The sequence below is a fragment of the Nothobranchius furzeri genome, chromosome 10 (assembly GCF_043380555.1).
Source record: "Nothobranchius furzeri strain GRZ-AD chromosome 10, NfurGRZ-RIMD1, whole genome shotgun sequence".
Taxonomy (NCBI): domain Eukaryota; kingdom Metazoa; phylum Chordata; class Actinopteri; order Cyprinodontiformes; family Nothobranchiidae; genus Nothobranchius; species Nothobranchius furzeri.
This window is the reverse complement of record NC_091750.1, coordinates 30,089,394-30,109,700: the sequence shown is the minus strand read 5'-3', so window position 1 is coordinate 30,109,700 and position 20,307 is coordinate 30,089,394. Positions and strand designations below refer to the sequence as shown.

The 20,307-nt window shown below is 44.6% G+C and overlaps 1 protein-coding gene across 12 annotated transcripts in view; it reads right to left on the bottom strand.

The window, feature by feature from the left end:
- The window catches only part of ncam1a (neural cell adhesion molecule 1a), a 434,538-nt gene that overhangs the window by 30,849 nt on the left and 383,382 nt on the right, over positions 1-20,307 (bottom strand). For 9 of the 12 annotated variants that reach the window (XM_070555483.1, XM_070555485.1, XM_070555488.1 and 6 more), the window contains 2 exons: positions 4,474-4,598; positions 3,860-4,040 (listed from right to left, as the gene is read on the bottom strand). In XM_070555483.1, coding sequence (XP_070411584.1) covers positions 3,860-4,040; positions 4,474-4,598 — 306 coding nt within the window. The remainder of the gene's footprint in view (positions 1-3,859; positions 4,041-4,473; positions 4,599-20,307) is intronic. The other 3 variants (XM_070555484.1, XM_070555489.1, XM_070555493.1) reach the window with 1 other exon arrangement.

Here is a 20,307-nt window from a genome sequence, read left to right as displayed (position 1 = left end):
GAACCTCAGCTGGGGAGATTTGGATGAACCACCTTCCACTGGGTTCCACCTTTGGGTCCGTACAAGAGAAGGAGTTAAACTTTCTGTCACAGAGCTGTTGTTGTCTACTCGCTCAGCAGCTGGAGAGCCTTTTGACTCGCACGACCGTCGCCCGGCTCTGCCTTTACCGAAGCCAGATCAAACAAACCGCTCAGAAGCCAGATTGTTTCTGACCAAGTGTATTCGTGTTAAAACGGATCTAACCGGTCTCGTGTTCCTGGACCCTCAGCCTCCACGTGAAACCAAACACAGAAAAAGGCTCAGAACAAGCTTGGAAGGAACGTTGCATTTGAGATGCGAGATACAATTAAGCACACGCGCCTCTACGTGTTTACAACATATCAGCTGTTTAGTGTGGTCCTGGACAGCTGTGTGAGTGGGAAAGGAAACGTCAAAGGCAGATGCTGTTGCTGAAAATAACCCTTCTTCAGCTAACGCTACTTCAGAGGAACTAACAAACATCCTGGAAGCTGTACAAAAAATGTCCCAAAGCAAACAAAAACATTAAATGAGAGCAATTAGAATAATTAAAGGCGGAGCGACTCGGATGAAGCGCATTAACTTCTGCTCTGGCAGATTTATAAGTGATCCAAACCTCCCACTGCTGTATGGCCGCTGCCCAGAAAGCTCATTAAAACAGAAAAGCGGTTCTTTATGTTTTTCTATGTGTGTTATGATCTGGCAGCTGTTTTTCCTCCTTTTTATGTATTAGTGTTAAAAACAAAGTGTTAATATCGGGTTGGAGGAGGCACCATGCACAGGCTGTCAGGGCTGCAGCCCCACCAACCAGGACGGGCTCAGATCACGCCCTAAAAACCACCAAGTGGACCGGAAATCTGGAAGCTGATGGGAATGAACTAACGACTATTTTAATAGTCGACTAGTCACCGACTATTGAATCGATTAGTCGACCAATCGGATAATTATTACAGTTTTCTTGAATTTAGCATGAGGTTGCTTTAATTATGTGAAAAATAATAATAAACACAAGAAAGATGGGTACTTCAATGGAAACTGCATATTTTATTGAACTTTGCTGCTGATAGGCCGATTCACACCAAAAGTAAATAAAAATGGCGTCGAACACCAATTAGGCACAGTGCTCAGTCAGTATAGACGTACATGCATAAATACAATTAAAGTACTTTTGCCAGGCACGGTCGGGAATAACATTAAATCTCCTTTTTAAAAAGTTAAAATACGTTTAAAAAAAGTGCAACGTACATCCAAAACCAAACGTGTTGTCTTCGTGTTGTTGAAATCTTACCGAGGTGAGTCAGACTCGGTTTCATTCAACTGTCCGACGTCTTTAAGGGTTCATGCATCACCGAGGTGCTGCCGTGTTACGCGAGGACTGCTTTACTAATCATGCAGGTCATCTTTTTATTCGCCGATTCCCGGCTGGAACGCTCCCAAACTTGAGATGCTTTGGTACGCGTAGCTGCTGTGTCGGACGCCGCCATTTCTGTTAGCTGGCGCTCAGCAGAGAAGCTGTTGCGCACGTGTGACTCTCGGCAGAGATTGTACTGAAGTGAGATGTCTCACTCTGTCGGAAAAAACACGTCTGGCGACAACGTCGACGATGAAAATCAGTGTGGACTATTCCTGTTGTTGGAGCCCTAGAATGAATGAACAGAAATACTAAATGGGAAACAACTGATGCAGTTTAATGTTTGGACTATAAAAAAGTGTCGAACGAGCAGAACATTAACCTCAAAATTGGGTAAATCATGTAGAAAAGTTGGAGTGGGAACATTTAATTTTAATGAATAAATAGATTTTTGTATATAAATAATTTCACAACTGAGAGAGTTAAAAGAGTGGATGTGTTCGCTAGTGCTGAATCTAAATATTGTTTAAATGAAAGGTGTCTTAGAAAAGAGCCTTTTTACAACGGGAAACTGATCTCTGAGCCTCTGTGATGCATTTGAAACTTTGCTGGGTCTCACAATGGCCCAGGAGCCCTGACAAAAGGTCAAATACAACCCCGCAATAATGGCGTCCTCACATACGGTCTTCCCCGGTCCAGCCTAGCGTCAGCCCGTCCCCGCGCGGCCAGCTTTTGTCCACTCAGTCTCCTCGGATGTCTCCGAGCATGTGGGCTGGGCAAAAGACGCGTGGAAAAGTCTGTGATGTTTTTCTGAAGTTGGTAAACAAAGTGAGCAGTGTTGCTTCTGGAGACTCTCACTGAGAGCTCCTCACATCAGTCCATCCCCTTGCTGCCTCGGCTGGAGCGGTGGCTGCGAGCTGCAGCCAGAGAAGATGTTTACTCCACCTCATCCAGACTGATAATGAATCGTGCTGCTGGCTGATTTTGCCCGCCAATCAGAGGCTCTCTCTCCAAAGGAGGCATAAACTTCAGCCAATCAGTCGGTAGTGGGTGTGTTGGGTCAGCCTTGCACGAAGCGGACTGCAGGAGAGCAGGTCCAGATAAAGTTGAAGGGACCACATGAGCCCGCAAAAGGCACAGATTACCCAGCTGTGAACGCAAGTAACCCACCAGAGCTGGACTGCTGACCCCGACGTGAAAGCTCTATAAAGCCCCGCCCCACGTGACCCGGACCTGGATAATAAAAGAGGAAGTGAGTGTCTGGCCAGCCATGGCGGCTACGGGAGTGTGGACAAAGGTGGAACAAAGTGAGAGTCCGGCTTAATGTTTGTGCCTGTGGATCAAACTATGGATCTATCTGGCATTCATTCAGTTTGTATATTCCCATTGCATTATGGGATGTGAGTGGTGCACCAACATTGGTCCAGTGTGTGAGTGTGGGTGTTTGTGCCTGGGTGGATGGCTGTATGTGGTGTGAAGCACCTCGGGTGGTTGTAGAACCCAACAAGGTGCTGAACAGATGCAGACCACTTAGACCCGTTGTTCTCCTCTCGTCCAACAAGGATACAAGAAGCTTGGGCTAGCGTTAGCAGTGGCTTGAGTTGTTCACGTGGTTAGCATGCTCCAGACCCAACGTTTATGTATCGCTAACGTTAAAGTGGGTTGAGACATGCTAGTAAGGGGTGTGTCTAAGCGTATGACGCGTTGGACCGGCTTTTCTCTGAATAAACTGTTCCTCAGCAGCCATTAGGAGATGACTAATTTACGTAAGGAAGCGGGTCGAAAAGGCCACACCCGTTTTGGTCAAACACGCCAAGCTGCCAACATTCAAAATAAAAGCGGCTTTAAACTCAGGGACACCTTAAAAACAACAGTTACAGATTATTTTACTAACCTTTAGACTGTGGTACATTTGAAGTCATTTACAGTAAATACGCCTGCGCTTTACATCAGATTGTCTAAAAATCTTGTGTTCTGTGATCGATGATGACTGCATCTGCTCCATGTGTCTTCCTTACCAACAAAACTCCCTTAAAACCCATGTTACAATCGTTTTGTGGAGTTTTTCTGTCCCTTGCTGTGCCCTTGCAGCCAACAGGATAAGTGGTCGATGCAATAAACTCATCTTTTGAGCAAGAAAATTAAAGCGATGAACAGGACGGAGGAAATAATAAAGGCAAAACGGATGCGAGGAAACAGATAGACTAGGGCTTAGTGGGATGGGGAGGCAGCCCAAGGTTAAACGTTGCACTTTAAACACAACAAGAGTGCAGAGGCTGACCATGACCAGAAGTCCTAGAAATGTCCCAGACTAAAAACACAAAGTAATGAATAGTAGGAAGATTGAAATGTGTTCTGTTGCTTCTACAGTCCTATACGTTACAGGAGTTGATCCATTTCAGAGGCAGATCTGTGGTCATGGTGGAAGCCACATGTGCACTGTTGCTGCTGCGTGTGTGGATGCTCGGGTTGGGATGATGGGAATGGTACCTGGGATGGTGGTGGGCTCTACAGCAGTCCTGAAGAAAGTGACAGAAGGTTCAGATTTGCCCTGCTGGTTCTCCGCCACCACATGGATCTCATAGTCCGTATTCCAGTCCAGACCGCGCAGCATGGCGTACTCGCTGGCCGGGGGGAGGCGGAGCTCTGGCTTCCAGTCGGATACGTGCTTCTGGGTGAAACAACGAGGACGAGACAGAGATGGGGGGTTAAATAAAAAAATTACATTCACCAGTTCTCATCTACAGCTAAAGCACAAAAACCCAACTAAACTTCATTTAGTGCCTGGAAATGATTATTTTTGTGTTCCCTTTTAAGAAAACATATTAGCAAATATCCACTGGTCGGATCCCAGTTGGAGATTTTCTCCTGCTGGTTGCTCTTTCCTCACTCTTAAAATTGGCAGAACTCATCCTGGGAACCCGCTTTTTGTCTTCAAGAAGATAAAAACAAAACTTGCTGGGAGAAAACAACGACTTACAGATTGAAGTGAGTTTGGTGTTGCAGTGGTTGGCAGAGTGAAATTGGTCATTTCTGCTCCTGCAGTAGCCCTGATAAGGCTCGACTACCATGGAGAAACACATCTCCTCTCCCAGAATACTTACAGCCTTGTATCGGAGCAGGTAGTGTTTGATGGGAGAGCCGCCGTCATCCTGCTTGATCCATTTGACTTTGAAAGTATTGCCCCCCTTTACGGCTGTGATCTCTAGTTTGGGAGCATTTGGTTCCCCTAAACAGGAAAAACCAAAAGTTGCTGTTAGTCCACAAAAATATGGATGCTGCATCAACATTTGAACGACGTCGCAAATTCCCTTTAAACCTCTTCTGGCCTTAGAGCATCAGGATTAGTACCTTCATCATAAACCACATCCAGGCCTATTGGTGTCTACTGCCCTCTGGTGGAGGATCTAGAGCTAGCAATGCCAATTTTAGTTATTTACTACGGTTACATAGTAATATAATTATATAACAAAAATATATGGTCGCTATGTTGACATTAGCCAAGAAAATGGTTTGAAAACTTGTGGCGTTAAATGGTTCAAACCTAAAATAGCGTTTAAAAGCCTTCTTAAATGGCTAATATTACAAGTTACAACCACTCTATAAGTAGCTGATCATTAAATGAGCTTTAAAAAAGATTGACTTCATATGTAACTTATCTAGCTTGTCAATAATTGGTGATTGTCCAAAGTGGGACCACAACCCATCAACCAATAAACTTTTAAACTCGTTGTTGCTCATGTTGACATCTGAAGGTCATCAATAGACTTTTGAGAGTTTTAAAACCGTTCTCGACACAAAGAGCACTGAAATTTAAAATGCGTTACAAAGCAAATCTATTATTATTATTACTATTCTTATTATTTTGGAGCATTTGTTTAAAAAAACAGCAAAAATGTTGATTATTTTGTTATTCCAACTGGACCACAGGTGGATTCTCTCTAAAGCAACAGTGTGAAGGAACAGGGCAGAGCCGCTAACGGAGGTGTTGCTCTCCTTCACGCTGCTCATTACCACCTCTGTCCTCCTGGGTCTTTTCTACTGGGTCACAGAATAATGAGCCTGCATGTTAACTTATTACTTTTAATAACATTTACATAGTCTGTAGGGAGGGAAGGTCAGAGGTTCTCCGAGTGTGTGTGTGTGTGTGTGACAGACGTTAGCTTCTACTTGTGTTATTGTGGTGTTTACACAAGAACAAAGACTAGATTTCTCCCACTCTGAGGTTTATCTTTGTGCAAAAGTTAATTTATCGCTGTTTTGCTCATTTGAGATGGCTTCCTGATGGCCTCTGTTTGGAGAAATATTGTTTGGGTATAACACGTCAAACAGGCAAGATTAGGATAAAACATCTGTGATGCATCTTTTCCGTTATTTTTGTGATTATTTACAAACAACAACATCACTAGCAACAGAACAAAGCACTTCTAGTGGTTAAGGCAGAAATCTGTTGTTTTTTCCTCCAACGGCGCCATCTATAGGGTGAAAACTGTACTACTCTTTTTCTTACTGCTGTGATTACGGCTGGAAGCAACGTCTCTCACCCGTAAACGCACACGTCTAGCCGACCAGCTCAGCTAAAACGCACTGTTAATATTCTCACATTGTGCTGTTTGTTCATATTTATTTGTCCAAAAGAGACGTCGCCAACTCCGCATCAGTCTAGGTACGCGCACGCGCCGACAGACATCTGTAGGTAAGCAGACGTCTAACGCTATTGGTCAATGCTGAATGGTGTTCAGCATCAACAGCGTTCAAATCGCACACGGCTCTATGGAACGGGAGGCTTACCCAAAAAATGACATATCACCTACTTTATATCACAGTGAGATCGCCCTTTTATGGATTTCCATAATAATCAACTCCTGGAAGGGAGAAAACTCCGGATTGCTGCTTTAGGATTGTGGGAATATTTCAATATTTCTGGAGAAGTAACCATGTAAAGGTTAATTTAAAGAAAAACATCAGAAAAGACAATGTTTCTCTGAACTGGAGCTGTTCACAAAGTAATAGTAATTATTATAGCGTTGTCATAAACATAATGCTGAAATAAATCTTCATAATCCCTGTAAAGCCACAACAGTAAACAGGGAGTAAATAATTCCATTCATGCAACAGGAAGCTGTAAATTAGCTTTAAATATTGATCAGTTTGACACTAAAACACTCGTTCATGTGGCCAAAATATAAAAGTCCAAAACACACAAATCATTCCCTTATTGTTTACCCTTTCCTTGAACTGAGCGTATATTCTAATGGGAATAAGTTCATACCAGAATTATTATTTCATTTTCTGAAATGTGGCTTAAAAACCACGTTTTTAAAATTCTGCACTTGAAATGGTCGGAAAATATGCGTCTCCTGCAGAGGATTAGCAGCTGCAGTTAGTGGAATGAATATGCATGAAGTTAGTGATCAGTGGAGTCCACCCGCTTCAGCAGAACGGTGTGAGCACGACTGGGGCTGTAGGGGAATTAGAGAGTTAGCAAAAGCAGCAGCTGCAGAATGGTGGTGGCTAGGCGTCGGAGCATTCAGCAAACACCAGTCCGGGTCAGGAAGTTATTTAACAGCCGGAAGTGAGGAGAGGTGAAGATAAAAGACATTGGAAAATGTGGGTGCTGCCACTTGTGGAGCAGCGGCCGCACGAGAGCTTGTGAAGATGTGAATGAGGGTGGTGGGGTTGCACATGCAGCTCATGTTAACAGCGTGCATCGGGGGCAAGCGCATGAAGGAAATGTGATTAGAACATGTGTTAATACAGGAGTCTGTTTTTTTTAGGATTTAAACTTTTTAAAATCGATTCTGGATGTAAAGGTTTCAAACAAAACCAAAAAACCTAATTTTGATGCCAGAGATTGTGTAAAAGCTCTGAGTGGGTTTCTGAACAGTCAGCTAAGGAGACATGACAGAAGACCGAGAAAAACGCGGGCAGGACTATTTTTTTTCACGTTGAATAAGAAGATTTAACCAGAAAAAGGAAATCAACTTGCATGCTGCAGTAATGCATGCTGCAGTAATGCACCGCTGCAGTAATGCACCTGCAGTAATGCATGCTGCAGTAATGCACCGCTGCAGTAATGCATGCTGCAGTGATGCATGCTGCAGTAATGCATGCTGCAGTAATGCATGCTGCAGTAATGCATGCTGCAGTAATGCATGCTGCAGTAATGCATGCTGCAGTAATGCATGCTGCAGTAATGCACTGCTGCAGTAATAGCACTGCTGCAATAATGCACTGCTGCAGTAATGCACCGCTGCAGTAATGCACTGCTGCAGTAATGCACTGCTGCAGTAATGCACCGCTGCAGTAATGCACCGCTGCAGTAATGCACCGCTGCAGTAATGCACCGCTGCAGTAATGCACCGCTGCAGTAATGCACTGCTGCAGTAATGCATGCTGCAGTAATGCACCGCTGCAGTAATGCACCGCTGCAGTAATGCACCGCTGCAGTAATGCACCGCTGCAGTAATGCACTGCTGCAGTAATGCACCGCTGCAGTAATGCACCGCTGCAGTAATGCACCGCTGCAGTAATGCACTGCTGCAGTAATGCACTGCTGCAGTAATGCATGCTGCGAGTCCAGTCAGTAAAGCAGTGTGAGCTGCATTTGGAGTGAAAAGCATCAGCTGTTAAAAAGAATGATGCACAACTCAGTCAGCTGTTTGAAATATAACTTGGTATGCCAACAAGTGGTTCTTTTGAAGTGGTTTCTGTAAAACGTTCATGACCAGTTAATGTCATAGCTGTCAGAGATAGCTCTGTGAAAAACCTTAGTTTGAGAAAATAGAGATTCACTTTGACCACACTAACGAGCTAACGGCTAGCCACAGCGAGGCCAGTAGCGAAGGGGATTTTTACTCATGGAAATGATACTTTAATCATTGCTGACATTATGCAAGTTGAACCAGGTGTGATTTTTTTCTTATCGCATATGTATAATCATGCATGGTTCGTATTCCTGAGAACACATCTGCAAATATGAGCAGGTACTAGTTCATGCATTTTATTAAAATTTAGCTGGAAATAAATAAATAAATTACAAGAGTAAAACAAATGAATTATGTATGACTCTGTAATGTTTAAAGAGGCCCTTCACTCATTTCTTTATTACATGTGCGGTGGTCTCTAGTAGGAATGAATGCCTTGTAAATCCAACTCTGGGGAAAAAAGCTCTGGTGTTCCTGTTTCAGGACAGAGAAGAAAATAGCTTCAGATGACGGGATTTGGAGTCTTATTTTCTGATATTCTGACATTTAGCCTCTGATTGGGTAACAGCTACATGACTACCACAGACTTGCAACATTAATGTTTTATCTCCACAAATAACACACACCTGGAGGAGTTCTGCTCTGTGGTGGAGTTGCTAATGCTGATGGTTAGCATCTCCTAGCAGAGACACATTTTAAAAATCTAAATAAAATATTCAAAATTCTAATTAGTGGCTTTTGCTAAACACTAAACTGTTAGGAACATAAGAATAAGTAAGAACATTTTGAAGCGCTCATTCAGAGCAGAGTGTTGGGTTAAAATGAGAATTAGGATGAATGACGTAATGACTCACGTTTAGTAACTGAATGAGGTTTACTTGTTCCTAAAGTCACAAACTCCTCGTGAACAAAGAACATTTACCTTCTGTTGATCACCGAAGACGACATCATCAGCACCATGCAAGAGCCACATGACACAGTCACATGATGCGCACGCACATGATTGGTTGGAGGGAAATGAAATAAAAAAGAAACAGGAAGAACAGAGTGGGTGGGAGGGGCAGGGGTGGATGAGAAACAAAAACAATTAGAAATGATGAAACAGACCAAAACAAAACAAGTGAAAATGTTAGACACAAATTTGCAAACAAAACAAAAAGAGCAAATAAACTATTTGTGAAAAAAGTTGCATATAAAAAATGTTACTTGGGATAAAAAGGTGGATAAAAGGAACATTTAACACGAAAGAAAACTCTGCTCATAAAATAAATTCATTCAACCAGACAACACATATATATTTTTTAAATGGTATAAAATCACTGACGTCCAATTTTTATTTATTAGACTGCTTGTTCTTAAAGGTGCAATATGTAGGAATTATGTACAAATTACATCCCATGGTATAATATGGTTACTGCAATCACTCTCACTACTGTTCTGTGAGTTTCACGCCTGTTGCCAGTTACAGATCAGTACCAGAAGATTCTAGATTACAAGCAAAAACGAGTCATACACAGTAAGTTGATAAGTAGATAAATACATTGTCATATCTGGTGTCAGCACCTTGGGTGTTTAATGGTAGGGAGCACCTACCACATTGATTACGGTAATTTGTCTCCAGCATTAGCGGGAGTGTGGCTATTTGCTGTCTTGCTGTTAGCTTGCTGTTATAGTTCTGGATGTCTCAATAAAGGAAGTAAAATGCCACAGTTGACCCATTCCCTTCACACACATTCTACTGTATTATCAAGTTGTTGGTGAGTGAAAAAGTAGCTTGAGATATTTTTTGAGCCGACTATCACCATTAGCATTGTTAGCGCAACGTTAACCTCTGACAGAGTAAAATGAAAGATGCCGTGGCTTCTTAGGGGTACAGCCATAGTTAAATTACAAATGACGACGTTGCAGCGTTAGCTCGTAGGAGACACAGCAACCCCACACTCACTGATGGTAAACCGTAGCTATGTCCCTGCTTCATTTATTTTGAAAGGAGAAAAACTGACAACCCCCGCAGCCAGCTGAGAAAGAAATCTGTTTCATTGTAACCTTCCTTCCACCATGATTGAGACATTAGACTGTTTTGTGATTGTTTCCCTGTAGAAATAAAAATATTTATTCTTACACACGACTCCTTTAATCTGACAAAAGTTTAAAAAGCATTAAAATTAGTTTTTATGTCTTATTATTTTAATGTTCAAAAGGGAGTTTTCCTCTCCACTGTGGCTACATGCTAGGTTAGTATGGGAATTGCTGTAAATCTGCTGGGTTTCCTTAGCCATTAGCAATAAGATACTGGTCCAATATTGCTGCATTTTAGCTTTAATCTGACCATGAATTCACAAAAACATCACTCTTGTGGGAGAAATTAAGGAATGTCTTTAGGAATACCTGTGTCATGACTTGCGGGAGGCGTCTAACCCAAGACATGCAGAATCAACACGACAACTCGGAGTAAGTAAAAATAAAGTCTTTTATTATGAAAACGGGAACTAAGGATGCACTAGTAAGTCCAGTGAGTAGGGTGCCGTAAGGCGTTAGTCCAGAGTTCAAGTTCCGCGAACAGCGGAGAAGGTGGCGAGCCGAGGTGAGTAAGGACGGGGGTCCAGTTGAGTGAGGTGGGTTAGAAAGCGGAGAGGGGAAGGGCAGGAGCCATGTAGGAGGATGGGATGAAGTCCTGGAGATCCGGGGTTCTAGCGGCAAAGGTAATGGACGTGGTAGTGGTTTCTAAACAGGGCAAAGCAGACAGGGGTTCAGAGACGAGTCCAAAGTCATAATCCAAAAACAATCCAAGGTCAGAGATCCAAATAATCCAATCACGAATACACAAGCGAGCAAACAGGCGAATACGAGTGGCAGTGGCTAACCAAAACTTTAGCAATCATCCGGCTTCAAGTGGTGTCTCCATCGTCACCCACCCCCACCCCCCACCCCCCTCAATGGGTGTCACCCGGCGCCCCCGCAGCGGTCCTGGAGGCTTCGAAGTCGGCGATGAAGGAGGGGTTTTCGATGAACGACCGAGGAATCCACGAACGTTCCTCCGGACCATACCCCTACCAGTCCACCAGATATTGCACCCCACGTCCCCAGGGACATTGAGTCGAGGATCCGCCGAACCTGGTAGACCAGACCCCCTTGTAGAGCCGGGCAGGCGGAGGTGGGACAAGGGTCGGACACAGAGAGCTGGTGACCACAGGCTTGACCAAGGACACATGGAACACAGGATGGATCCTGAGGGACCGCGGGAGGTCCAGGCAGATGGTCACAGGACTGGGGACGGCCGCAACCTTAAAAGGGCCAAGGAACCAAGGAGCGAACTTCCTAGATGTGGCCTTGAGAGGCACATCCTTGGATGACAGCCAGACCATCTGTCCAGGAGTGTAGACAGGAGCCGGGCGACGATGCCGGTCTGCCAACCGCTGGTTCTTCTCAGCTGTACGCTGAAGAGCGGCCCTAGTGGCAGCCCAGGCACGACGGGCCTGGCAGAGAAACAGTGGCATGGTGGTGGCTGGGTCAGACTGGAGGGGAAACAAAGAGGGTTGGTAACCAAGGGAGGTCTTGAAGGGGGACTGACCTGTAGCTGAGGACACAAGGTTGTCGTGGGCGTATTCCTCCCAGGCAAGGTGGTCGCTCCAGGAGGCGGGATTGGTAGCGCACACACAGTGTAGCATGGCGCCCAGCTCCTGATTCATGCACTCGCATTGACTGTTGGTCTGCGGGTGGAAATCTGAGGTCAATGACACACGGGTCCCCAGAGCGGTGGCAAATTCCTTCTAGACCCTGGAAACGAACTGGGGACCGTGGTCCGAGAGGATCTCCTTGGGAATCCCATGAAGACGGAACACATGCTTTATCAGGAGCTGGGCAGTGATAGCAGATGACGGAAGAGCCTTCAGGGGAACTAGGTGGCAAGCCTTGGAGAACCTGTCGACTATGATTAGAATTGTGTTGAAACCACAAGAAACAGGCAAACCACAAACAAATTCCAAGGCGATGTGTGACCAAGGGCGAGATGGAACGGGAAGAGGACATAGTAATCCGGCAGATGATTGGTTGTTACCTTTCTGTTGGGCACACACATGGCATGCCGAGACATACTCCTTTACATCTCTGTAGATAGAAGGCCACCAGAAGGAGTGCTTTATTAATGCCAGGGTCCGTCCGACACCGGGGTGGATGGCGAACCTCCCAGAATGAGCCAAATGGATGACCTTTCCTCGTAGCGTCTGGGGAACAAAAAGTCCATTTGGAGGACCGTTACCTGGACCGGGGTCGACCTTGAGGGCCTCCAGAACCTGGTCCCTGATCTTCCAGGTAAGCCCTGCCACTACGCGGGATGGTGGCAGGATGGTGGTTGGGCCGGGTTCATCATCTGGAGAGTGTTGACGGGACAGCGCGTCAGGCTTTGTATTCTTAGATCCTGGCCGATAAGAGATTACAAAATTAAACCGAGAGAAAAGCAGTGACCGGCATTATTGGCGTGGGTTTAATCTTTTAGCTTCTTTGAGGTATTATGGTCAGCCCAGATAGCAAATGGGTGTTCAGCCCCCTCCAACCAGTGCCTTCATTCTTCGAGGGCCAGCTTTACTGCCAGTAACTCACAATCCCCCACATCCTACATGCTCTCTGTTGGTGTCAATCATTGTGAATAGAAGGCGCAGGGATGGAGTTTATGGTCCAAGGAGGATACCTGTGATAGAACAGCTCCAACCCCAGTGTCGGAAGCATCCAATTCAAGGGTGAACTGCTGCTTTGAGTCTGGTCTGGTGAGAACGGAGCCTCCGTGAACTTCCTCTTGAGGGCTCGGAATGCAACCTCAGCTTCTGGAGACCAAGAGAAAGGTTTAGCGACAGAAGTGAGACATGTTAGTGGGGTGGCAGTCTGGCTATAATTACAGATGAACCGCTGATAAAAGTTGCCAAATCCCAGGAATCGTTGCAACTGCTTCCGGGTTGTAGGCGTGGGCCAATCTGTAACAGCCTGAACTTTGTCAGGGTCTGCTCTTAACTGCCCGCTCTCCAGAACAAAACCTAAAAACTTGACAACAGGAACATGAAACTCACATTTCTCAGCCTTTACATATAGTCTATTCTCCAAAAGGTGTTGATGAACGGCTCTGACGTGCTTCTGGTGTTGGGTGACTGACCTGGAAAAAATCAAAATGTCGTCTAGGTAGACGGTCACAAAGTCATTGATATAGTCACCAAGTACAGAGTTGACCAGCCTTTGGAACACAGCCGGGGGGCATTGGCGAGTCCAAACGGCATCACTAAATATTCTAAATGCCCCAACGGTGTCTTGAAGGCTGTCTTCTATTCGTCCCCTTGGCGGACCCTAACCAAATGGTGGGCATTCCGAAGATCCAATCGGGTGAAGACAGTTGCATCCTGGATGGACCCGAACATGGAAGACAGTAGTGGGAGAGGATACTTGTCTTTCATGGTGATCTGGTTGAGCCCCAGATAATTGATGCAGGGGCAGAGAGACCCGTCCTTCTTGGCGACAACAAAGAAGCTTTCGCTCAAGGGAGACGTTGAGGGTCTGATGGTTCCATTGGCCAAGGCCTCTGCAATGTAAGTCTCTATGCTGTCCCTCTCCAGTTTAGAGAGACTGTAGAGGCGGCTGGATGGAAGCGGGGCGCCGGGTTGCAGGTCGATACCACAGTCGAGGGGGCGGTGAGGGGGCAGTGTGGCTGCTCGGTCCTTGCTGAAAACCTGTTGTAGATCATGGTAGACTGAAGGTACCTTAGTGATGTCGGGAGACTCAACAGGAGTCATATCGGATTCTTTAGAAACCGGAGTTGCTGAGCTGAGGCACTTCTGGTAGCACCCTGGGCTTCAGGCCTCGATTCTGTTGGCTCGCTAATCCAGGTGCGGGTTATGTTGTGCAAGCCATGAATGTCCTAGCACAACCGTATTCTGAGGAGATGGGAACACAAAGAGTGAGATCATCTCAATGTGGTTACCTGAGGCTTGGAGATGGAGCGGCGTAGTTCTGTGGGTGATGGTGGATAACGTTCTCCCGTCGAGTGAGGAAACAGGCATGGGTTCAGGGAGAGGAACGGTAGGAATTCCCCAGTCACAGATTATTCTGGGATCAATAAGTGATTGTTCACAACCCAAGTCCACAAGAGCCGTGACCTGGTGGCATCGACCGTCCCACATGACTGAACAGGTGAGGATGAACCGGGAGGTTGTACTTCCTGTGTTGCTACCCGCCAGAACTCTCAGTTCTACTGGTGGGCTCTGCCTTTTAACAACACCGGGCACGTCTGGACATAGTGTCCTGGCTGTACACAGTATAGGCAGAGACCCTTACTGATGCGATGGCATCATTCCTCCTGGGTGATGTGAGCCCTTCCCAGCTGCATAGGTTCCTCTGAAGGCTCTGAAGGAGGAGGAGGTCTTGGGATGGGCTGTCGGTGTATGGGAGGTGAAGAAGGATCCATCGAAGAAGTCCGCTGAAGCTCCTGATGTCTCTTGTCAATGGAGATGGAGAGTGTTATTAAACCCTCCAGGGTGGGTGGCTCGGGACACAGAGCCAACTGATTCTTCACCTTGTCGTTCAGGGCTTCAATAAAAGCTGCTTTTAAGGCGTCATTGTTCCATGTTGTCATGGCTGCCAAAGTCCTGAATTCTAATGCCATATCTGCCACCGTCCTCCGTCCCTGGGAGAGGTGTAACAATTTCTTACGAATATCCGTGGTGGTCTCAGAACTGCAGAAAGTCAGTTTAAAATCGTCCAAAAATTCTGCATAGGGACCTGATAATAACTCGGCATTGCAACTCTTAGCCTCAGCCCATCCAAGAGCCTTGCCTCTCAACAGTCCAACAATAAAATAAATCTTAGCAGAGTTTGTAACAAAGGCGCTTGGGGAGCGTTCAAGAGCCAGGCGACACTGTAACAAAAATCCATAACAGTCCTCAAACTCACCAGAGAAGGTAGGACATGGTGGAAGAGTAGCTAGACGGAAGTGGGTGACTTCCATAGGACCAAGAACTTCCGGTCTGGGCTGTTCCGCTGTTCCTGGGGCGAGTGGCGTTGGTTTCGGGACCTGAGCTGGAGCTAGAGGCAATAATCGATCGTGGAGTTGTTGGACCAATGCCTCCAACTGCTGGTAACGCTGATTAGCAACTGCCAGCTACTCCATGATTACAGGAAGTGTCTGTTCCTGCTGGGACATCCGGGTGGCCAGGTCGGCTGATTCCGCTGGGCTAGTGTTTTGGCCAGATGATTGTGTCATGACTTGCGGGAGGCGTCTAACCCAAGACATGCAGAATGAACACGACAACTCGGAGTACGTAAAAATAAAGACTTTTATTATGAAAACGGGAACTAAGGATGCACTAGTAAGTCCAGTGAGTAGGGTGCCGTAAGGCGTTAGTCCAGAGTTCAAGTTCCGCGAACAGCGGGGAAGGTTGCGAGCCAAGGTGAGTAAGGACGGGGGTCCAGTTGAGTGAGGTGGGTAAGGAAGCGGAGGGGGAAGGGCAGGAGCCATGGAGGAGGATGAGACGAAGTCCTGGAGATCCGGGGTTCTAGCGGCGAAGGTAATGGGTAGTGGTTCCTAAACAGGGCAAAGCAGACGGGTTCAGAGACGAGTCCAAAGTCACAATCCAAAAACAATCCAAGGTCAGAGATCCAAATAATCCAATCACGAATACACAAGCGAGCAAACAGGCGAATACGAGTGGCAGTGGCTAACCAAAACTGCAGCAATCATACGGCGTCGAGTGGTGTCTCCATCCTCCCTTTACACCAGAGCCTCTGATTGTGAATCCAGCACAGCTGGTGTCCCCTCCGCTCCTCACCTGTGGAAAAGAACCTCAAAGATGGTTTATTGAGGAAGAGCACGCACCTCGGCTCGTGAATCATGACACCCTGCTTCTGTTTGTGTCAGGTCAGAACCGTAAAACTATTTTCATTCTTGCTCTTAGCTTGCTTCACAAGCTCAATAAAGAAAAACATTTTAAAGAATAAATATTCCCTTCAGTTGAATTTCCATTGAATTAAATGAAAGTTTAATAGACCTGGAGAAAATACTAAAACAAACATGTAGTTGGGTTCCTTGTTTCAGTGGTATTGCAGGAAATAAATCATAAAATGATAATTTTTAGGTATTTTTTCTGCCGTAGTCTAATAGATTGTTAATGGTGAAGGCAGGAATATTTTTGTGAGAATATTTAAGATTTTTTTTTTCCAGAGAATTAAACAAATCCGAACATTCCAATCAAACAGGATTTAAAAATTGTTAATGATTAAATGTTCTTGAATAAATGTTTTATTATTTTCAAAATAATATTTGACAAAGCCTGAATTTATTGCCGGGACTAAATTGGTGGAGTTTTCAATTTTCCAGGATATGTCGGAAACATGACGAGACATGGACGTTATTTGAGTCTGAGATGTCATCACGCGCAAGTAAACCCAAACTAAACTCATCACTGGCCCTGAAGCAGGGGTCCAGCTTCTGTTACCATGGTAATCTAGCTGAGAACCCCCTACTTGAATGATATTGCTTCGTAGTAGCACCCTCAGGTTTATAAAAAAAACAATTAAAGTAAATCCACCCAAAAGCAACTATATGTTTGGATAATAAAGACTAAAATTATTGACTCTAATATTTATATCAGATGTGTTTTATTATAAAAGAGACTGAGTCAGGAACACTGGAGCATATTTTACATAAAACAGGGCCATCACATGTCCATAACTCTATTAGAATAACTGATTTATGCTGCTTCTTGCAGATTTAATCATGAATTAAAGCTCCACACATTCACAGAAGTTATAAATGTGCCGTCAGTTTTTCAATTTAAAGCAAAAAACGTTAAATAAAATGTCAGTAAAAGGTGTAATATCATCATCTCACTCCATTTTCTTTGTTTGGAGCACACATGGGCGGAAAGCCTTTCAACGTGACTCGCTGCACCCGATCTCGTCCTAAAGACTAATTGTTCTGTCAAAGTTCTCAGATGATCTGAGACTTTTCCAACATGATGAGAAGCGCTGAGATGGGTCTCCGTGGTTACGGTACAGAAATATATCGAAAGGAACATGAGAGGATATGAAAATAAACCTATTAGCCGTGCAAATTTGATCATTTTTGAACAATGAAGCTGCGTTCAGGAAGGAAAAAAGTGAACTTATTTATTAACAGATCAATAATTAGCTTTTATGACCATTAATCTTCACTCTAATAAATCTGATATGTGCAGGATGGTTTTGTGCTGATGTGGAGATACAACCTGGATTTACAACAGATGCAGCATTATTCGTTAGTGTACTCAATCATTTAAAGCTGATACGTTATTTGTTTGCATGACGAATGTAGTCACAAACGATGAAAATGATGTATTAGGGAGCACACTGGCACACAGGAAGTAGAAAACCACTCTAATGACTCCACTGTCTGGCTCACAGATGATGTTTACTTTCCATTTGTTGTTTGATTTGAATAAAGTTGAAAAACTTGCAAACTTCAAATCTGAAATCCAGCTGTTTGAAAGACTTTTGGGAGGTTTAGTTGCAGAAGGCCTTTGAAATTATTGAAAAAACAAAAAAGCGCCCGTATCTCAATGGGATGCAGCAGTTGATGACACACAAGCAGCTTTAACTAAAAAGATCTGTCGTTAATTCCCTTAGATGTGCTACGGACCCTTGCTTCAGTGTCACAGGGAGCTTGATCATGTTCTGACAGCAGCTCTTGTCAAGTTTTTAAAAATAACAGACTCAGGAGATTCGCAGCTTTCTGGATTTACCGATGGTGTTTTTGTCTGGAAAGCTTCTCAGTTTAGTCTCCGTGAGTCTGGAGCTGGCCACTGACAGGGCTAATCGGCGACTTGCAGGCAAAACAAATGATTTGATATTTTGAGCGTAGCAAACTAGTAAGCAAAATAATATTTGATTAAAAGAAACTTCAGACGCTGATGAAAGTGCAACAAGACCTTTATGAAGTCCTCACGTTTGGACTATGCCAACTCAGTACTTACTGGTGTCAGTGTCTCAGCAGTTGAGCGTCTTCAGAGTGCAGAATGCAGCGGCTAGATTCCTGACAAACACCTCTAGACGCTGTCACATTTCACCTGTCCTTGCACGCTTGCACTGGCTGCCTGTTAAATATGGTATCCAGTTTAAGGTTTTAACCTTTGTTTACAACACCCTGAATGGTCAAGCCCCTGCTTATCTGTCAGAACTGCTTACGCCTCATGCTCCACCCAGAAACCTGAGATCGGCAGATCACTTGCTTTTGTGCATCCCAAAACTTAAGTATAAATCTCGTGGGGAGCGGGCCTTTGCGTTCGCTGCCCCTAAACTTTGGAATGCTCTCCCACTTAGTGTTGGACAGGCCCCAGAACTGGGTCGATTCAAGTCTGTACTGAAGGCCTACTTCTATCATTCAGCTTTTGATCAATGACCAAGCTTTTATAGTTTTTATGTTTTTATTGTGACTGTTTTTACTCCAGTATGTTTGTTTTAAATTTTTAGGTTATTCCTTTTTTCTCCTATATGATTTTATCTTGTTTTTATCTTGGGGTTTTTCCTTTGTATTACTACTGTAAAGCACTTTGGTCAGATGTCATGCTGTTTTTAAATGTGCTTTATAAATAAACTTGGTATGGTATGGTAAGTGTTTAACTGTTGCAGGATCTCTGTTATGGTTCCCTTGTTTGTCCAGTTTTGAGCGATACCTTGAGACTTTTACTGTAGCCGCTCACAACTACCAAGGCTGAAGAGCTGCAGGTCGCTTTGACGGATCAGTCACTCACAGGGAGGAATCAGCTTCATCCTGACAATATGATCCAGTTTGCTGTGAAATGAAAATTTGGCACATTTCCTCACAATTATATTTCTAACTACTCACCTAAGGTCCTGGCCTGGTGAGATGATACCCAAAAGCAGCTGCATCAGACTCATTCTGGTTCAGCCTAATCATAAAAAACACTAGTGCCTACTTCACTGGAGGCATCAGCGGCACGGGACGTGTCCCAGAAGCAAATCACCGCTCCTGGGACACGTCAATTTCTGCAGTGCGTACTGCTTAACAGGAAACCACATACGGTTTCAGAGCAATCTATCTGGTAATGTTCAAAATAAAAGACTATTGCAGCAATGCTATTTTATATCTTTGTAGATCAGGTTACTTGATGGCTTCTTAGGTGTGTTCTTGCTGTGTCTTTCTAAATCCATGCTTTTGTTCTTTTTAAACACAGAAACAGTTTTGTTTACCTGTTAGTAGCTACAGTTTCGCCGACGGCTGCCGGCTTCTTCAGGCTGACGCTGATGGTGGCGCGTCACTTCCTTCTCCGTTTATCTGCAGGCAGCAGAGGACGTTGTCGCCCTCTACTGCCCGCTCTCCCCTCTCCGACGATGCAGTCCCATGCGTGGTCCAGCGTGTAAACTCCGTCGTCCCTGTTCATGGTCCCACATCCACGTCTCCTTATCTCGATTGCTTCCTTGATCCATCTTTTGTATTTTTGTTGTTCGGTGGTTATGATTCGTGTGTTGTCCCAGTCCATTATACGGTTTTCTCTTGTGCAGTGATCTGTTACGGCTGACTTTTTTATTGTACTTTCTGCTTCTTCTTTTGCTGCTCTTGTGTGTTTACGATTTGCCTCTTTCTCGCACTCCTTTCTGTGTTCTATTGTCCGTGTATTGAGTTGGCGTCCGGGTTCTCCTATGTATGTTTTATTGCAGAGTTTGCATGGGATTTCGTAGATGACTCCACATTTTTGTCCAGCTGATATTTTGTCTTTTGGGTGCACTAGTCTGTTTCTAACTGTTGTGTATGGCTTTGTTGGTGTGTTTATGTTGTGTTTTTTCATTGTTGCTCTTATTTTTTCCGTTATGCCTCTGATGTATGGTAGGGTTATCACTGGTTTTGGTTCTTGTCTTTCTGGGTTTCTGGTTCTTTGCTTGGGTTGTTCTTTGCTTTCTGTTGTTGTTTGTTGTTTTCCTTTGTTTATTGCCCATGTCGGGTATCTGCAGGTCTTTAAAGCGTGTTGTATGTGTTTGTCCTCTTGTTTACGGTCTCTCTCTTCTGTTACCATGTTTGCTCGGTGATATAATGTTCTGATTACTGACATGTTGTGTATGGTGGGGTGTTCTGATGTCCATAATAGATACTGGTCTGTGTGTGTTGGTTTCCTGTATGTGTTTATGTTTAGGGTCCCGTCGGTCTGCCTGGTGATTTTCATGTCCATAAATGCTATGCTGCCTTCTGTTTCTGACTCATAA